At 45.4% G+C, this 18,455-nt stretch overlaps 1 protein-coding gene across 15 annotated transcripts in view; it reads right to left on the bottom strand.

Annotated features, from left to right (window-relative positions):
* The window catches only part of NFAT5 (nuclear factor of activated T cells 5), a 157,394-nt gene that overhangs the window by 10,204 nt on the left and 128,735 nt on the right, over nucleotides 1–18,455 (bottom strand). For 10 of the 15 annotated variants that reach the window (XM_025184223.3, XM_075939770.2, XM_075939777.2 and 7 more), the window contains 4 exons: nucleotides 17,099–17,176; nucleotides 7,208–7,356; nucleotides 3,083–5,507; nucleotides 93–339 (listed from right to left, as the gene is read on the bottom strand). In XM_025184223.3, the coding sequence (XP_025040008.2) occupies nucleotides 101–339; nucleotides 3,083–5,507; nucleotides 7,208–7,356; nucleotides 17,099–17,176 (2,891 nt within the window). In that variant the 3' untranslated portion in view covers nucleotides 93–100. The remainder of the gene's footprint in view (nucleotides 1–92; nucleotides 340–3,082; nucleotides 5,508–7,207; nucleotides 7,357–17,098; nucleotides 17,177–18,455) is intronic. The other 5 variants (XM_075939769.2, XM_075939771.2, XM_075939778.2 and 2 more) reach the window with 3 other exon arrangements.

Here is an 18,455-nt window from a genome sequence, read left to right as displayed (position 1 = left end):
TTGCAAAGTCATCATCTGTTAAAACAAGAGGCATAAATAAATATCACTGCATGACTAGCAAGGAGTCCCACACACCCAAATTCATTACTTACTTGGCTAATTAAAATGAGCCAGCCATGTTGTTCCCCTGGCTTTGTAACGAGACCAGCAAGTCATCAATTTTCTCTATACCCTGATTGGTTGTCATAGATGAAGGCAGGGGAGAGTTCTCAGTTATTTGCTGGGACAGAAGAGTTGTCACTGCTGGTTGCCCCTCACTTTGTGGCTGACTTGGCTGACTTATAGCCATCAGCTCATCTGGCAGTGTAGACGGTCCAGAAGTTAAAAGCTGGCCACAGTCTGTTAAGAAAGGAATGAAGATGAACACAATAAGCAATGATGATAATCTCTAACTCTTACCTAGCATTTTACATCAGTAAATCTCAAAGTGCTTTACCACAGTATGTAAAATTATCCCCATTAATGGGCGGAGAAACTGAGTCACAAAGCGTGACGTCCCTTGCCCAGTCACCCATCAGGCTACAGCGGTGCCGGGAATAGAATTAAGCCTTTATACACAGATACTGAAACTTGGAAATCCTCGGAGAGAGTTTGTTAACACACTAGTATACGTTTGAAGATCTCAGCTGCTCTTAAAATCATACTATTAACATCCCAGAAATCGGGGGAAGTGTCTTACTGAAAGAAAAGGATGGAAACAGTGTCATCTACACCAGGAGGTTTCAAACTACAGGGCGCGCCCTGTACTGGGTAATGGAATGTCAGGCACTGGGTCTTGTTGCTGCAGGGTGATCAGGTGACCAGTGGGCATGCTAAGCAATGGCGCCATTTCGGGAGGGCAGTAGCTGTGCGCTCTTGGCTTGCTTTTCATCCCATTCCCCACACGATCAGGGAGTGAAGGGAAATTCCTTGCATTCCGTTCATGCTTCTCACACCTGGCTGGTGAGCTCCCGTCACCAATATTCATCTACAAACTAGATAGCCATAAATTTGCAATTGCCATTTGGTATCAGCTTCCCCCTTTCTTCAGCAGGACATCCAGGGTGTGTCTAGACTACATCCTCTTTCGTCAGAGGGATGTAAATTAGGCACTTTGATATTGCAAATGAAGCTGGGATTTGAATTTTCTGTGCTTCATTTGCATAATTGCATCATAGCGCTCTTTCAAAAAAGCACTATTTCGAAAGTAAAACCGCAATCTAGACATAGTTCTTTCGAAAAGGGAAGGCTTTTTCAAAAGATCCAGTAAACCTAAAAAAACGAGGTCTAACATCCCTTTAATGACTAACATTTGCAATCAAAGGATTCTAACCATTACCACTTTGCACTTCACTCTTCTACAGAGCTGTACAGACACAATTTGGTAGCCTCCAAAGTAGCTGTTTTTCTAAACTGTACTATTGGAATCAAGGATTCTTACCACTTACCATTTTGAATGCCAAAGAGGAATATTCCCAAAGTGATTTGATTGGAGCAGGGGTGGGGAACCGCAGGCCCGAAGGCTGGATGCGGCCAATGGCTTGCCTGAATCCGGTCCCTGAGCCTCAGGGCTTCTCCCCCCAGCATTGGGAAGCCCGTGCAGGTGCTCCAGCCCTCCTGCTGCCACACCGTGGGGCTGGAGCGCACAATCTACTAGCCTGGGCCACCCCTAGGCTCTGGTGTGTGAGGGGAATGTGAGGAGCATCTTTCTTCTGCTCTGTCAGGGCGATGTCAATGAGGGTGGGGGTTTTTCCTTCTCACCTGTGTGCAGCTCATGACTTATTTTTCTGGGGGCCAGTGGCCCCTGACTCAAAAGAGGTTCCCCACCTCTGGATTAGAGTGTATAAGCACCTTCACAGGCAGAAAATATGGGGTACTAACAAGCTCTTAAATAACTTCCCTGACTTTTTAAAACATGTTCTTTTACTACTGCTATATAAGTATAAACACGAATTAACTACTCAGACTTCTATGAAGTCTAACTGAGCACCGATTTCACATTTCCTGTTCCAACCACTAGTGCGTCACGGTGACTATTTGGTATTTTTGGATAAATGTTTATCGGGTGTATAGCCTAGGGATGTTAGACATAGTGCAATTGAACAGTCATGTAACCGCATGAAATTTTAGCAGTTACACGACTATTCGATCGCCCCCCAGTGGCGGGGCCAGCAGCCAGTATGCTCCCAGCCCCACTCCCAGGGAGCCCTCTGCTATCCCACATGGCTGCCACTGTATCAGCTTCCCAGAGGACAGCAATCCCTGTCTGCGGGTGTCTGAGCTCCCCATGGATGGGGGCTGGTCCATAGGAGCTTGGACTCATCTCAGACAGTGGCTGCTGTTGTGGACCAGCCTCTGTCCGTGGTGAGCCCAGGCCGCTGCTGACAGAGGCTGCTTTGTGGCAGCCTCCCTTACCCGTGCCCCCATGCTGCTACCTCTTGTAGAAGAGCTGATGCTGGGGGGAGCTGGCACCAGCTTCTGCCTGCCCCCCCTCTGTATGAGGCAGCAGGAGGGGGCAGGCGGGTCCACAGAGCTGGACACATGGGGAGCATGCTTCAAAGCCGGCTCCAAGCACGTATCAACTCCAGCCTCCTTCCCTCACCCTCTAGGCTGCTGCCTCTCTATCAGAGGCAGCAGCGCAGGGATGGAAGGGTGCAGGCAGATCCAGCGCTCGTAGAGAGCCTGCTTAAAGCCAGTTCCTCACAGGCACTGGCTTCCCCCCCTCCCCCCGTTTCTGCCTCTTACACAGAAGCAGCAAGGGGGAAAATGCATGTAGTCGACAAGATTAGCCCAGGCATATCAATTAATCGCGTAGTCGACTACACACTGACATCCCTAGTTTAGCCATCAGAAAAGCAAGTGTTGGCTTATACAAACACACAAGCTTTTTGCAGCTTCCACTGAATGCAACAGTTTTTCAAAGGCAAGGGTATAATTTACTTACTTCCTGCCTTTAATAACGAACATTTTCAATCAAAGGATTCTAACCATTACCACTTAGCACTTTACTCTTCTACAGAGCTGTACAAACACAATTTGGTAGCCTCCAAAGTAGCTGTTTTTCTAAACTATACTATTAGAATCAAGAATTCTTACCACTTACCATTTTGAATGCCGAAGAGGAATATTCCTGAAGTCTGCTGAGATGAAGCAGAAGAATTCTGCAGCTGGTTGATAGCACTTCCTGCTGAATTGTGGAACAAAGAAGATTGCTGCTGTGCGGCAGAAGTTGTTCCTTGAATGCCTGTTATATTGCTCTGAGAAGAGTAGATGGGAGACTGCTGCAGTTCTTGTTGGCCCATGTTATTCTGCAAGGCAGACATGGAAGCTGGAGAAATGAAGAGGGTGACTTGCTGCTCTTGAGAACCAGGTGATCCTTGAACCAACTGAATCTGGGGTGAGTTATGGAACATGTTGGGCTGCTGTGGCTCTGCTTGGCTGGACCCAGGATTCTGAAGTGGAGTCACAGTTTGACTCTGGAACTGCATGGGCTGTTGATCTTGATTCATTGGTGCCATGTTGGACTGTGCATGAAAAAGCGATTGGTTCTGCTGCTCCTGATTAGTGATCGGATTTTGATTTGGGTTGAAAATCATGGTCTGTTTCTGAGAAGCAATTGTATTGATGGTATCTGAAGTACTGAACATCATGTTCTGCTGCTGCTGTTCTTGGGTTGGAGGGCTACTCTGAAGAGCAACTATTGAATGTTGAGACTGGAAGATGGCCCCTTGCTGGTTCTGGGGCATTGGACTAGATTGGAGGGAGCCTATTGATACTTGTGACTGAAACAAACCTTGCTGAGCGGGCTGAGCTTGGGGTTGATCTTGGGGAATCATGGGGTTCTGAATGTGGGATATCTGTGCTTGCTGCTGGAAAGAAGCTTGCTGCTCAGTGTTTGTGGCTGTCTGGAGTGGAGAAATGGAATTCTGTGTTGCAAAGAACGACATCTGTTCTTCTTGAGTTACAGAGTTGTTCATTGCATTCTGGGAAAGGAACATGTTAGCTGATTGCTGGTCTTGAGGTACAGAAGAGCTCTGCAATACACCCAGGGTGTTCTGGGAGTGGAACATCGGAGCCTGCAATTGGTCCGAGGAAGAGGAAGTGGTCTGATTGTGGACAATTGAATTTGGACTGTGAAAAATAGACCCTTGTGATTCCTGGGATATATTTTGAGCATCACCAATGGGATTCTGAGGGTGAAAAAGTTGAGCTTGTGAATGTGGGGACTGCTGCATGAAACTTCCTGATTGAATAGACAGAATTTCCGCACCTTGCTGAAACAGTCCACCTCCCTGCTGCTGAGTTCCACTTGCCTGAACAGCCATCATGTTTTCCGTAGATGAAAAAAGGTTAACTTGAGGCTGGCCTTCCCCACTGTGTTGCATCGGAACCATGGTCTGAAACACATTGTTTTGCATCTGTTTATTCTGTCCTGAAGTTTCTTCTCCATCTGTAGAACTCGATGTCTGAAACATGGCAGAGCCATTAGCGGAGACCTGCTGCTGAGCAGTAGTACCAGTTTCATTCCCAGAAACACCAGAAGAGGAGGAGAATAACTCACACTGCATCTGTATGTCTTCGCTGGCTGACAGCCCACTTATCATGTGGGAAGCTTGCTGGTAAACAGGGGGCTGCTGGAGGTTTCCATTTCCTGGCGCTGCTGAGGAAAAGAGATCCGATTGCATCTGTGTTGCACCCTGGCACATATTTTGCTGCATTCCAATCACCATTGCTGCAGAAGTCTCCATTGCCTGCTGCTGTTGCTGCTGACTGGACAGCGAGCTCTCAGGCGGAGGATGGACATTTTCAGCTCTTCCAGACAGAAGGCTGTCTGGCCTGGAATGGACTGTCTCAGACGAGGAAAAGATCCCAGAATTTACACTGTTCTGTATTTGACTAACTTGCTGAAAAATGTCCGCATTGAGTTGTTCTTGGACATCCTCACTATCTGACCCAGAAAACAAAACAGAAGATAACTGCTGTTCAGCTTCCAAGACTTGCTGGACCAAGTCAACATTTCCACTGCTGCCACTGGCAGCGTTGGCTGGATAATTTCCAGCTTGCAGTTGCTGTATAGTGTTCTGAAACGAACTCACGCTGTTTGCGGATGGGAAAATACTTGAGGAGATCTGTTGCTGTAGTGTCTGCGCTGGTTCGGATAGTGTTGACTGCTGTTGCTGCGAAGCCTCAGTCAGCTGTGACAAAGTAACTACAGTGCTGTCTGACTGCAACACCTCTCTGGACTGAGACTCTCTGCTCTGGAACTGTGCAGCTTGCTGCAACAATGCATCACTGTTCTGCAACTGGCTTGGAGCAGAGACTGCTGGAAAGCTACCAGGCTGTGAAATGTCCTGTGTTTGGATAGTAGTCAGAGTCTCTGAATTGTACACTTTATGCTGTATCTGCTGCTGTTTGTCACTTTCAGAAGGTAAATGAGAGGCAGCAGTTGAAAAGGCTCCTCCTGTTCCTGATATGCTGGACATACTTTCTAATGTTTGTTGAGTTGGTCCAACCACCTTTGAAGCCTGCTTGGAAAAAAAAGCAATACACATTAAAAAGTGTGTAGGAGAAGCTGAGTCATACTTGAAAATCTCATTCCTCAACTACATGCAGGCAGGTTCAGCTGTAAGGTACGAGTATCAGCTTTTGTCTCTCAAAGCTGGACAACATATCCAAATGATAAAGACATAGTAAGTAAAAGAGAAGAACAACAGAGGAAGGGAAATACTGCTGCAGGAAGGGGGTGAAGGTAAATTTGCTGGTATAACCCAAGTAAAGTTGGAGAATAGTTGAAGAACATTAGTAGTATCACCGTTGTATGGCTATTTCTGTTATAACGCAGCAAAATGAATACAGAAAGGTTTTATTTATTTGCTGCACTGTCAGTGAAACAACAGCAGTTAGGATAAAGCCAGGGCAAACATACATGCAAACAGATGATTCCAAGGAGACTTCAGAAAAAGTAAATACTACCAGCCATTCTGCTTTGCAAGTAATAAGTGATCTAAACAAACCCAAAATGTTCATACAGTTTAAGCATTCAATTCCACCGTTAGGCAACTTCATAAAAGTGACTTGATTTTCGAAGATACTAAGCATCCACTACTTCCAATGAAGCCAAAGTGAACTATAAAGTGCTCAACAGCTATGAAAATCAGAAACTGCTGGCCTATGTGTCTAAGTCTAAATTCTTCCTGCCAAAAATTTAGTCTCCCACAAAGAAAGATACTCTCTGGATTCTAAGGCACGCTCTCCACCTCTGCCAGAACAAGAATCAGCTTAAAAGTTAAGGGCTGCAAACCAATTTCCCATATTGAATTAGCCCATCAATTTTTACTATTAATGGCTTAAAAACAAACTGAACAAGTTATTTTATCCTACAGCTGGCTTATGGTTTCACAGATGGGAGTTTCCCACACATATACACACCATCTTCCTTGTGATACTACTCGTCCATGAAGACCAGTGTTTTGTCTACAACAGCCCACAATCTGATGTTTCAGTGAAATGTGAATAAACCCCCTCTTAATAGATCTATCCAATTCTTCTAAGTACATGGGTGAAAATTCCTTTCATCATCTGTTTATGCATCGAAACAACAGATTTGATTGTCTTTATTGTAGCAATCATAACTACAAAGATTATTGGTTAAAACGTTGCACTGCCTTTTCAAATCTGCTACGGTATGTGACTGATCTCTTTTGGCAGCAGTAGACATCTTATTAACTACAACTATATCCTAAAGCATCAGTGAAGGTCACTCTCAGAGGAAAATTTCCACTGTCCTATGAAAGAAGCAAAAGGCATTCCAAACAAGCCATTGGTCAGGGCTACCCAATTTTTTTCTTAAGTAATCGACTGATAACCATCTCCTTCCCCTGGCACTGGGTCATAATTTTTTTCCTTTACTCAGTCTGGCCTCTTATATTCTTTCCTATCTATGTGTTTTTCCTTCCCCAATTCCAAATATAATGTATACACTTGTGCTCCTCCACAATCAGTTTCTCTGAGGACAAACACAGGAGTAACAGCTGCTGTTGATGACTTAAGAGACTCACTCACTGCTTTATGTGCATGTCTGCAGTGCAGGCTTGACTGGATTTGGACCATGAAGTTTTCACCACTCTCCTGTTTCTCTCCTCTGCTACACACTACCAGAAAACAGTCTGACATGGTATCATGCCCAAAGCTTGGATAGTCAGCCTAATAGGGTCACAATTTAACTTACTGTGAAGATGGTGGGAGATCTTTTTTCAGCTGTAACTTCCATTGGAGCTACATCTTCATTCTTAATCACACTGGTCGGTATAAGTGGAGTTATCAAGGCACTAGGGAGAATATTTACCTTATCCAGGTTACAGCCAGTTACTGTCACTGCTGCAGATAAAAACAGAGAAGAGTTGGTAAAATTTTGCCTTGCATTATCTCTTCTAAAAATCACGGTACAATGTATTGATTCTTTAGTGCCAGACTACTAGGGAGATGGTGGCTTTTTTCCAATGCAGTTTTGCTGGGATGCCATATATTTCCTCTTCAGAGGAGACAGCATGCTAAAATGGAGAGAAATCACTATGAAAGTAAGAAACCTTGAAACAATCTTGGAACACAAATTAAACCCTATGAATCAAACAATTGTAGAAACAGGATGCAATGCTATACTTTTGCATTTCACATAAGAGGACATTTCTAGACCTGCATACCGATGCTCAAAACTGTCTACATTACAAACTTCTAGGGTCATGGCAAATTATTTCAATCTGAAAAATCGTAACTATTGCATTTGAGACTGTTTCATATTGCAATCTGGTATTAGGATACCTTTGCACAATGGCAAGTTCACAAAGCAGTCTAGTTAAGTTTCCATTAGGAGAAGCACTATAAAAAAAACAAAAAAAACCCAACCAAACCAATAAACCCACACACGTGTCCTGATCTGTATGTCAGCTTTATGATGCAGCACATAGAAAGATCGATCTCACTTTGTCCTCTAAATGTTTCCAAACTTTAAGCTTCTCGAGGAATTATTTTTTCAGTCTTAAATCCTTTCTAATCTAGTTGCAAATTGTGTCTAATACCAATTGTCAGTTTTGGATGTGAATAAAATGGAAATATTTAATCTCAAAAGTTTGCTGAAACTGCAAGTCTAAGATCAAGAAGTAAAATATATGAAGTCTGAATTCAATGAAGCGCTAGCCTTTTTATTAAAGGCTGTTATCTTTTGAATTTCTTATCCCAGACCCCAAAACAAAGCTATGGAACAATTTTCCTGTTGGTAATATACATACAGCATAACATTACATTAACTACAAAATTATTTCTGTTAAGTGCGCTGGACAATACTTATGTCCTCGTCAATGTTCCTAGGACACTTAACTCTGCCAGAGATCAAAGGTTCTCTCCCAAAAGAACATTCTGTGTCTTGAATAATAAGTCCTTAGTCATTAGTGGAACATAAGGTATAAATAGCCAAATAAGCTCCTCTTCCTCTTTCCATCAGTTGAGTTTTGGAATGTCTCCATAAAGTTAAATCACAGGTTTTACATACTGGCCAGTTAGCAAAGAATAAAGTTCTTGAATGCATTTTTGAAGAAGTGGCAGATAAACAACTATGGTAGCACAAAAATAATTGTAAATCCTAATGATATATGGGTTAGACACTAACAATGACATGTTGGTTCACACTCAAAGGCATATTTCTTAGACTTTTCAACATTTGGCTGGGAGAATGAAAACCAACAGAAGAAATTGGATGCACTTTGAAAAAGCAATAAAGTATTACAGGATTTTGTTGTGCTTTAGTAGTTCTTTAAATGTATACTCTCCCAGTACTGCACTCTTTATGTAGTTACACAGCACAGTATCTAGAGACTGATACCATCACCAACACACTCAGAATACATTTAGTATTACAGAGGCAACGTGAGATATAGAGCAGGTCTTTAGCCAGAGATCCAAAACTTGTGGGCCCACATACATGCACACTTTTTCCAAATTTTAAAGGGTGCCCTGAGATTAAACTCTGGTAACATCTCGAAAGTTAGCCTTCTGCACAACAATGACATGGGTCGGAACTCTAGCATTCTTTCAGACTGTTAGAACAATAGATTTTACGTTTATTTTCTTTTTCCGTAAAATGGATAGGTTACCATTGTAATGGAAAGAATCCCATGTGTAACGTACAGAAATACCCTTGAGAAACGGGAAAGCTCAGTGATGATCATAGCAAAGCCTAGCAGCTAGTTATGTAACATTATATGTAAAGCTCATTGGATTTGTTCCTGGCTGCTCAGCTCACTCAATTTGGCAGAGCTGCCTCTTGCAGAGAACAGCTGCAAGGATTAGTAACAAGAAAGGATTTAAATAGCCAGGACACCTTACCAAGAGGAGAGAGAAGGATATAAATCAACAGAGGAATGGAATAATGGACTCAGTGAATTTACATGTACGAGTCATTAATGTGCACATGGATTTATGAGACAGTTTTTCCTCTAAGGCCCTTGAATTGAGAGCTCAATAAAAATACTTTGCATAAGTACTGTGTTAACATTCTTCCTCTGTTAAATCATTAACAATCTCAGTAGAAGAGTATGATATTGCTATTTTTTATAATAAAATACACACTGCATAGCACTGATGTGCACAGATTATATAACTTCAGAGCCTCTTCCCTTTCCTGCCCTCATCCAAGTTCCACATGTAGCCATAACGAGTACATCAGTACTATGCCTTTTTGCACTGTTTGTACAGCAATGGCGGAAGTGTTAGAGTAAACTAGGTGCAGGTGTTTTTCCACTACGTTATTACCCATGTCAGTGCAGAATGAAAATGACAGCACTTCATCTACACAAACAATTGGGTAACCATTTCTTTAAATCATTTGTACCATTCCCTATAACTGATGTGTAATGCATTCTGGGTGATCCAGTATGAAGGCTACCTAGACGCAGACAAAAGCTCTGGACTACAGAGAAGAATCCGCAGTGGAAGTAGGTTTTGGCATTTATAAACCAATAACCCCAGAAAGGGGTGAATGGGCTACTTTGGGCCCCACACCATACTACAGTTGCATAGCAGTCAATCCAATTCAGGAAGGGCAGAATAATGGCCCAGGACTAGGGACTCATAGGAAGATGACACTTTAATCTGGAGCAGCTCAAACTACAGAAAATGCACCCCCTTCTTGGGGCTGGAGGAACCTGAATAGCTAGACCCTGAGACAGCCAGAGAGGCAATTTGATTGCTGATAGGAAACATGTGGGAAGTGCTTTTGAAGAGCCTCTGGAGAGGTGAGCTTCTGGTGGTTTGGGTTTTTTATTTTTCATGCATTTGACAGACGTGTTATTTAGGGATAGCCCAGTTTATGAAACAGTTTTGCAGCGAAAACTGATCCCAGTTCGCATCAGATCCAATGGATTTTACTCTACCCATAGTGGAAGGGATCTTTTTATTTGTCATTTTCAAAAGGGACCTAGAACAAGAATTATGCTTTTGTTTAACTGCTCATCTCATGTGGTATTCCATTTTTGGGAAGCTGTGGGTGATAAATTAGATTTTTTTTTTTTTAACTCCCCTCTTGAGGAGAAAGAAAATAAAAACAAGGAATCAGAAATGTAGGGCTGGAAGGGATCTGAATAGGTCGGTGCCCTGCGCTGTGCGAAGATGAAATATTTTCTAGACCATTTTTAAAAGGTGTTTGTCTAACTTATTTTTTAAAACCTCAAATAACAGAGGTTCTCAGATTCCCTAGGTAAACGGTTTCAGTGCTTACCTACCCTGCTAGTCAGGAAGCATTTCTTAATATCCAACCTAAATCTCCTTTGCCACAATTTAAGACCATTATTTTTTGTCCTATCCTCAGTGATTCAGGGGAACAATTTATTACCCTCCTCTTAATAATCAATCTTATACATACTTGAAGACAATCATGTCATCCCTCAATCTTCCTTCTCCAGACTAAATAAACTCAATTTTTTCAATATTTTGTGGTAGGTCATGTTTTCTAAACCTTTAATCATCTTCGTTGCTCTTTGGACTTTCTCTAGTCTGTCCACATTGCTTCTGAAGCATGTTGCTCAGAATGGGACATAGTACTCCGGCTGAAGCCTTATCGGCGCTGAACAGAACAGAATAATTACTGTGTCTTGCTTACAACACTCCTTCCATTACATGTTCAAATGATTTTTTTTTTGCAACTTAAATACATTGCTGATTCATATTTAGTTTGTGATCTACGAGAACACTGAGATCCTTCTGTGCAGTCTTCCTTCAAAATAGGCACTTCACATTGTGTGTTTGTGCAACTGATAATTCCTTCCAAAGTACACTACTCCGTATTTGTTGTTACTAAATTTCACCCTATGTAATTCAGACCATTTCCCTAGTTTGTCAAATTCATTTTGAATTCTACTCCCAGCCTTCAAAGCATTTGACACCAAGCTGAGAGGCCTGCAGCAGTTAAACTATCAGTGTACACTCTCTGTCATTCTCCAAATCATTCTGAAGATCCTGAACAGAGCCAGATCCATGACAGAACCAGGACCGCCATTCAATATGCCCGTCTTGCTTGCTTGAGAACCACTGACAATTACTCCCAGAGTAAGCTTTCCGAGCCAGTTAGAACCATAGGGGTTGGCAGACTTTGGAAGGTCATTGAGTCCAACCCCCTGCCCAAAGCAGGGCCAACCCCAACTAAATCATCTCAGCTAGGGCTTTGTCAAGCTGGGACTTAGTCAAGCTGGGACTTAAACACCTCTAGGGATGGAGATTCCACCACCACCCTAGGGAACCCATCCCAGGGCTTCCCCATCCTTCTAGGGAAATTGTTTTTCCTAATATCCAACCTAGACCTCCGCCACTGCAACGTGAGACCGTTGCTCCTTGTTCTGCCATCTGACACCACTAAGAACAGCCTCTCTCCAGCCTCTTTGGAACCTCCCTTCAGGGAGTTGAAGGTCGCTATCAAATCCCCCCCCACACACACACTCTTCTGCAAACTGTAATGAGGACCCAGAACTGGACGCAATACTCCAGATGTGGCCTCACCAGTGCCAAATAAAGGGGAATAATCACTTCTCTAGATCTGCTGGCAATGCTCATGCTAATGCAGCCTAATAAGCCATTAGCCTTTTTGGCTACAAGGGCACCCTGTTGACTCATATCCAGCTTCTCATCGATTACAATCCTCAGGTACTTTTCTACAAAACTGCTGCTTAGCCAATCGGTTCCCAGCATATAGCAGTGCTTGGGATTCTTCTGTTCCAAGTGCAGGACTTTGCACTTGTCCTTGTTGAACCTCATCCGATTTCTTTTGGCCCAATCCACCAATATGTCTAAATCACACTGGACCCCATCCCTGCCCTCCAACGTATCTACTTTTCTCCCAGCTTAGTGTCATCTGCGAATTTGCTGAGGGTGCAATCCATCCTCTCACCCAGGTCATTAATAAAGATGTTGAACAAAACCGGTCCCAGAACCGATCCTAGGGGCACTCCGCTTGTCTCTGCCAACCAGACGTTGAGCCACTGATCACTACTTGTTGAGCCTGACAATCTAGCCAGCTTTCTATCTACCTACTGTGAGTCAGATCATCCCACGTTTGCCTGTGTAGTAAGATGAGGGCCTGAAACAAAAGCTGATGAAGCACAAGCCTGAGGCCTACGTAACAGTGGTCAAGACTTTACTAATATAAAGCCAAGCTAATCTGTGAGCAAGAGGCAGGTCCTGCTCACAGAACTTGGCACAAACAGGGCTAATAGTGTAAAACACTAATTGGTAACAGGCCCAAGTGTAGAACAGTAATTGGTACTAGGTACAGGCTGTAAAACAGTAATTGGTACTGGGCATAGGTTCAATGCACATTCCAGAAAGAATGTAACACACACTCTTCACAGAACAGGAACATACTGACCCAGGTTCAGGAGAGGGTCTAAAATGACAGCATGATGGATAGAGATGTTCTAATCGAACCACCAGGTGCAGGGTGATTGGTATCTAGGTAACATCAGTGGGTGCAGCCTGATACATCAGAAGTGATGTGTAGTTTGTTTGTACCTGTATATAGTTGTGTCTTGGAAGGCCGTCTTTGTCATGGTTTAGGTGGTAGTGGGACCTCCCACTGACTGAGCTGGTCCATTGTCAGGGGTAGATATGTGCAGTGGTTTGGTAGAGTCTCCTGACAACTATTAATGTACTTCATTTGACAATAAATCTGGCCGGGTGCTCTCTTGGAGTCTGCTGTATTAACTACCTGCGCGAAGTCAACACAACACACAAGAGGAGTACACATGCATGCGGCCAAATTATTATCGTCACTGATAGAGCAGGAGACATGTCAGGACAGTACAATGGTGACTTCTGACTATTACAGCCTACTGAAGAGTTCTTATACTGGTTTTCTAAAGCAGCTGGTATGAGGGATGTTAGATATCGGGTAATTGATTAGGTGTGTAACCAGATGAAACCTCTGCAGCGAGAGGACTATTCGATAGTCTCTGGGAGCAGAGGCAGCAGCCAGTGAGCTCCCGGCCCCAGTTCCAGGGAGGCCCCTGCTGATAGAGAGGCAGCAGTGCGGGGTGGCAGCAGCCTCTGTCTGCGGGCAGCTGGGACACCCTGCAGACAGGGGCTGCTGCCTTGGGACAGAAGAATCCCAAGCAGTGTTACAGGCTGGGGACCGACTGGCTAAGTGGTAGTTCTGCAGAAAAGGACCTGGGGGTTACAGTAGATGAGAAGCTGGATATGAGTCAACGGTGCGCCCTTGTAGCCAAGAAGGCTAATGGCATATTAGGTTGCATTAAGAGGAGCATTGCCAGCAGATCCAGAGATGTCATTATTCCCCTTTATTCGGCTTTGGTGAGGCCACATCTGGAGTATTGTGTTCAGTTCTGGGCCTCCCACTACAAAAAGTCCTTTTCTGCAGAACTACTACTTAACTGGTTGGTCCCCAGCTTGTAACTATGCTTGTAATCTGCAGCTATGGATTCCTATCAAACGTGATCATTGTTAAATCTGCTCTTTAAAACGGTCTTCACCAGAGCAGGTTATGGAAACTTCCATTAACCCTAGAACACTAGTTTTAACAAATGAAGAAGAAACATCTCCCTCCTTTATAATATTCCAATACATATAATTTAAATACATTGTTCCCTTCAAAACTCAAGAACTTTGCACTTGTATCCCATGAGCCAAGTGAGCAAACATCTTGCTTAAGGAACATTAATCTCACTACAGACACTGGGAGGGAACTGAGGGTATGTCTACACTACCCCGCTAGTTCGAACTAGCGGGGTAATGTAGGCATACCGCACTTGCAAATGAAGCCCGGGATTTGAATTTCCCGGGCTTCATTTGCATAAACTGGGCGCCGCCATTTTTAAATCCCTGCTCGTTCGAACCCCGTGCCGCGCGGCTACACGCGGCACGAACTAGGTAGTTCGGACTAGGAAGCCTAATCCGAACTACCTAGTTCGTGCCGCATGTAGCCGCGCGGCACGGGGTTCGAACGAGCAGGGATTTAAAAATGGCGGCGCCCAGTTTATGCAAATGAAGCCCGGGAAATTCAAATCCCGGGCTTCATTTGCAAGTGCGGTATGCCTACATTACCCCGCTAGTTCGAACTAGCGGGGTAGTGCAGACATACCCTGAGTGAAGAAGCATTCTCAACTTCCCCAGTGACACCAGATATAAAAGCTCTGCTAGACAGCCACAGAGCGGCCCTCATTCTGCTTACAATACAGTCATAATGTAATGTCAGCCCCTCTTAAGTAATAAGCAAAGCTAGTATGTTAAGGAGGGGGCCACAACTGTAGTACTCAAACTTAGTTCTTTCCTTAGCCTTTTGCATAAATTAAATTTTATATTTCCTGACATGAAAATTACTACAGGGACTTGAAGTGTGTAAGTGACAGAAACCCCATTTTCTTTCATCCTCATCCTTTGGAAGCATATGAAAGAGAGAGTGAAGCACAGGGAAGAATACAGGAACAGGCCAGATGGATTATTGATTTTTGCTCTATCCTAATCCATATTATTTATTTGTGTACACACATACACACACACCCCGCCTCCCCACAGGGCTTGACAAATGCACTCGCCTGCAGCGAGTAGATTTTTCCAGCTGGCGAGTGCAGGGGCGGACTGGCTCGGTGGGCCATTGTGACGGGCTGGCCGAAGCCCGCACTACGGGTGGCGTGGCCCCATCCGATCCGCCGCTGGGAAGAGGGAAATGCAGCGATTCTTCCCACCAGGCTGCCTGCGTGCAGCTCCGGCACGAGGAAGCGGGGCGGGACGGGACGGGACGCCAGGATGCTGGTGTGACCTGGCCCTACTGATTTTAAAGGGCCGCAGCAGCTCAGCTCTATCCGCGTGTCCCTGGGAGCTGGCTGCGGCACGCGGCACAGCCAAGGCCAGCCCCGCTGGCTCCAGTCTTGCCACGGCCCCTGCCCCCCTTTGTCTCCGTGCCGCCCATTCCCCACGCCTCCCCTGCACCCCGGATCCCCGGCTCTCCCTCTTCCCTGCAACCCTGTTGGTCTGCGCTGCCCTTACACCCCGCACCCTGCTCCCCCCGATCCCTGCCCCCCCAGCTCTGTGCTGCCAGTTCCCTGCACTACCCCTAGACCCCGATCCCTCTGCCCCTCCCGTTCCCTTCGTCCCATTCCCCGTGCCTCCACCGCACCCTGCTACCCCCAATCCCTGCATCACTCTGGCTCTGTGCCTCCCGTTCCCCGTGCCACCCCCGTACTCCCCCACTGTTCCCTGCACCCCTCTGGCTCTGTGCTGTCCCTGCACCCTGCTCCCCCTGTGGGTTGGGAGTGAAGGGTGCTTGCCCATAGTGAGGGGCTGAACAGGGCAAGGAAAAGGCTGCTGTAACCCAGCAGTGAGTGAAAGGGGGAGTTCACTGGAAGCGCCTTTGCCTTTATGGAAAAAGGAATGAAAATGCTATTTGCTATTTATAGGGCTAAAATGCCGGGACAAAAAAGAAAAACAAAAAAAACCCACTGCAAAATGCAAACGTGTAAAAGACAACAAAAGGGGGGGGGGAGCAAAACACCTAGAGCTGGCCCCTGGGGAGGGGAAGGGGCTGAGCTGTGGGGAGGGGAGGGGAAAAATATGGGGAAGGGGCTTGTGCTGAGGGGAGGAGGTCAGGAGAAGAAGAAGAAGAAGAAGAAGGGGAAGGCACCAAGGGACAGGGATGCAGGAGAGACAAATGCCAGGGGGCCAAGTGCAGACAATGAGGAAAAGGACAGAAGGGGAGCTGTCAGTGGGAGGGGGGACAGGGTGATGCTGGGAGAGGAGAGGGTAAGGGCACTGGGGGCTAGAGGGGGAGGTGCTGGGAGAAGGCTTGAAAGAAGGGGTAGGCATGAGGAAGGTGGGGATGGAGCAAGGCATGTGTGAGGGCACGGGCATGAGGGGAACGGGGGCAGAGGGTGGTGAGGGGGTGGGTATCAGGGAAAAAGAGAGCAAAGGGGGCAGGGGCAGGGGCAGTGAGGGAAGGGGGAGGCACCAGGAGGGTGCAGGTGCCAAGGGATTCTGGGGATGAAGCAGAAGGGCAGACACCTGCAGGGGAGGGACCAGCACCAGAGGAGAGAGGCAGGACAGGTGTGTAGAGGGAGGTTTTAGGAGAGGGGATGAGGAGGGGTAGCTCACACGATCAGAGTGGGGCTACTGGAGGAGTGGGCACAGGGCGGAGAGAAGGGCTGGCGGAGGGGGACAGGTCTCAGGAAGGCTGAGGGCAGTGAGAAGGGCAGGAGTCAGGACAGCAGAAGGTGAGGGGTTGGGGGGCAGCAGGCACCAGGGGAGCTGACGGAGCAAGGGGAGGAGACATGGCAGTAGAGAGAAAAGGTAGAGGTTTATAAGATATTTATTAATAACTTATTAGTAATTACTGTTCTTATTCTTATTAGGAATTTATGCCATGAAAAAAAAACCCCACTTTTTGTAGAGGAGGGTGGCGAGACCCTTTTTTGTCTGGTGAGTAGGGTTTTCCATAATTTGTCGACCCCTGTGTGTGTATATTTATTTTGCAGTTGCAAGGTGAAGTCTTCAAAGTCAGAAAAGAAAAAAGTTATGATGGAGGAAGTTATAGCTTACTCATTAACAACACAGATAAGAATCTATTTAGTACCTTTAATAGCCTCTTCAAAAGAGCAAGGCTGTGCTGGGCTGGAGATTTCTTTCTTCACGTTGATATTCAGAATACTAGCTGTTGAGACAAAAAGACACTGATGAATCTTATGTATGTTACCACCTTGCAGTAACTGCGGGTCTTCAAGAGGTTTTACCCCATGTGTATTCATAAGAACGTAACGGCCAGACCAAAGGTCCATCTAGCCCAGTGTCCTGTCTGCCCATAGAGGGAGAGAACAAATGCCAATGCCAGGTGCCCCAGAGGTAGAGAACAGAACAGGGAATCCTCATGTGACCGCTCCCCTGTCATCCATTTCCATTTTTGGTGTGCATGTACCCAATGCACCGGAGTTAAGATTCACTTGACCATTAGCATCCCTTGCAAACCAGACCAGCTTCTGAGGGCATAAGGGCAGGGCACCTCCACCTTCTCTCCATTCCTTCCTCAATAGAGAATCCATATCTTGTCAGATTCCACAATAGCACAGAAAGAGGGAAGGTTGTGGACTACAGATAGGCAACATCGCAGAGCCAAAGTTACTGGGGCTTGTGTTCTTCCTTATTGAACTTAAATAAACCTGCAATCGATACCACTGTGTGAAAGCAGCATCCTGTATCAAGCTGAGATTCCCTGGCTACGTGCCATAACAAGAATGGAAGTTAAGCCATCAGACTTAATTTCTTGACAGAGCAGATTTTGCTAACCAAAAGAGCTCCCAGAATATTAACATTTCCAATGTTGATATAACTATAGAAATGCAGATAACCTGAAATGATCAACATTTATTAGGACTAAAAGTAAAACATTTTGATAGTTGGTTTAAATATTGCACAGCCTAGGGGGAAACAAAGCCTTTGGGAGCAAAAGTTTCCTCACTGCTTAAAAATAATATCAGATCTAAGACTTCTGCAAGCCCCTTGGCCTGTCCACCATGTGTAGTGTCGCCTCATCTCTTCACAAGCTTTTTCAGCACAACAATACAATTGCTATCTGACTTCCTTCTGAGTGTTGCCTTTTGTTCAGAGAGTTTTAGGGCTCAGGATCCAAGGTGTAGACAGTTAAGCCCTAAAGCCAACTATTTGCCTAACATCCCTAAGGGTGGCTCTCCCAGCACCATCTTTATAACAATCATGAGTGTTTCCGTTCCTCCCTATGGGTATGTCTACACTACCCCCCTAGTTCGAACTACGGGGGTAATGTATGCATACCGAACTTGCTAATGAAGCCCGGGATTTGAATTTCCCGGGCTTCATTAGCATAAAGCCGGCGCCGCCATTTTTAAAAGCCGGCTAGTGCAAACCCCGTGCCGCGTGTAGCCGCGCGGCACGGGGTTCGCACTAGCCGGCTTTTTAAA

Source organism: Pelodiscus sinensis, chromosome 12 (genome assembly GCF_052426305.1).
Source record: "Pelodiscus sinensis isolate ZL-2025 chromosome 12, ASM5242630v1, whole genome shotgun sequence".
Taxonomy (NCBI): Eukaryota; Metazoa; Chordata; order Testudines; family Trionychidae; genus Pelodiscus; species Pelodiscus sinensis.
Note: the sequence above shows the minus strand (reverse complement) of the source record. Positions and strands in the feature narration are given on the sequence as shown.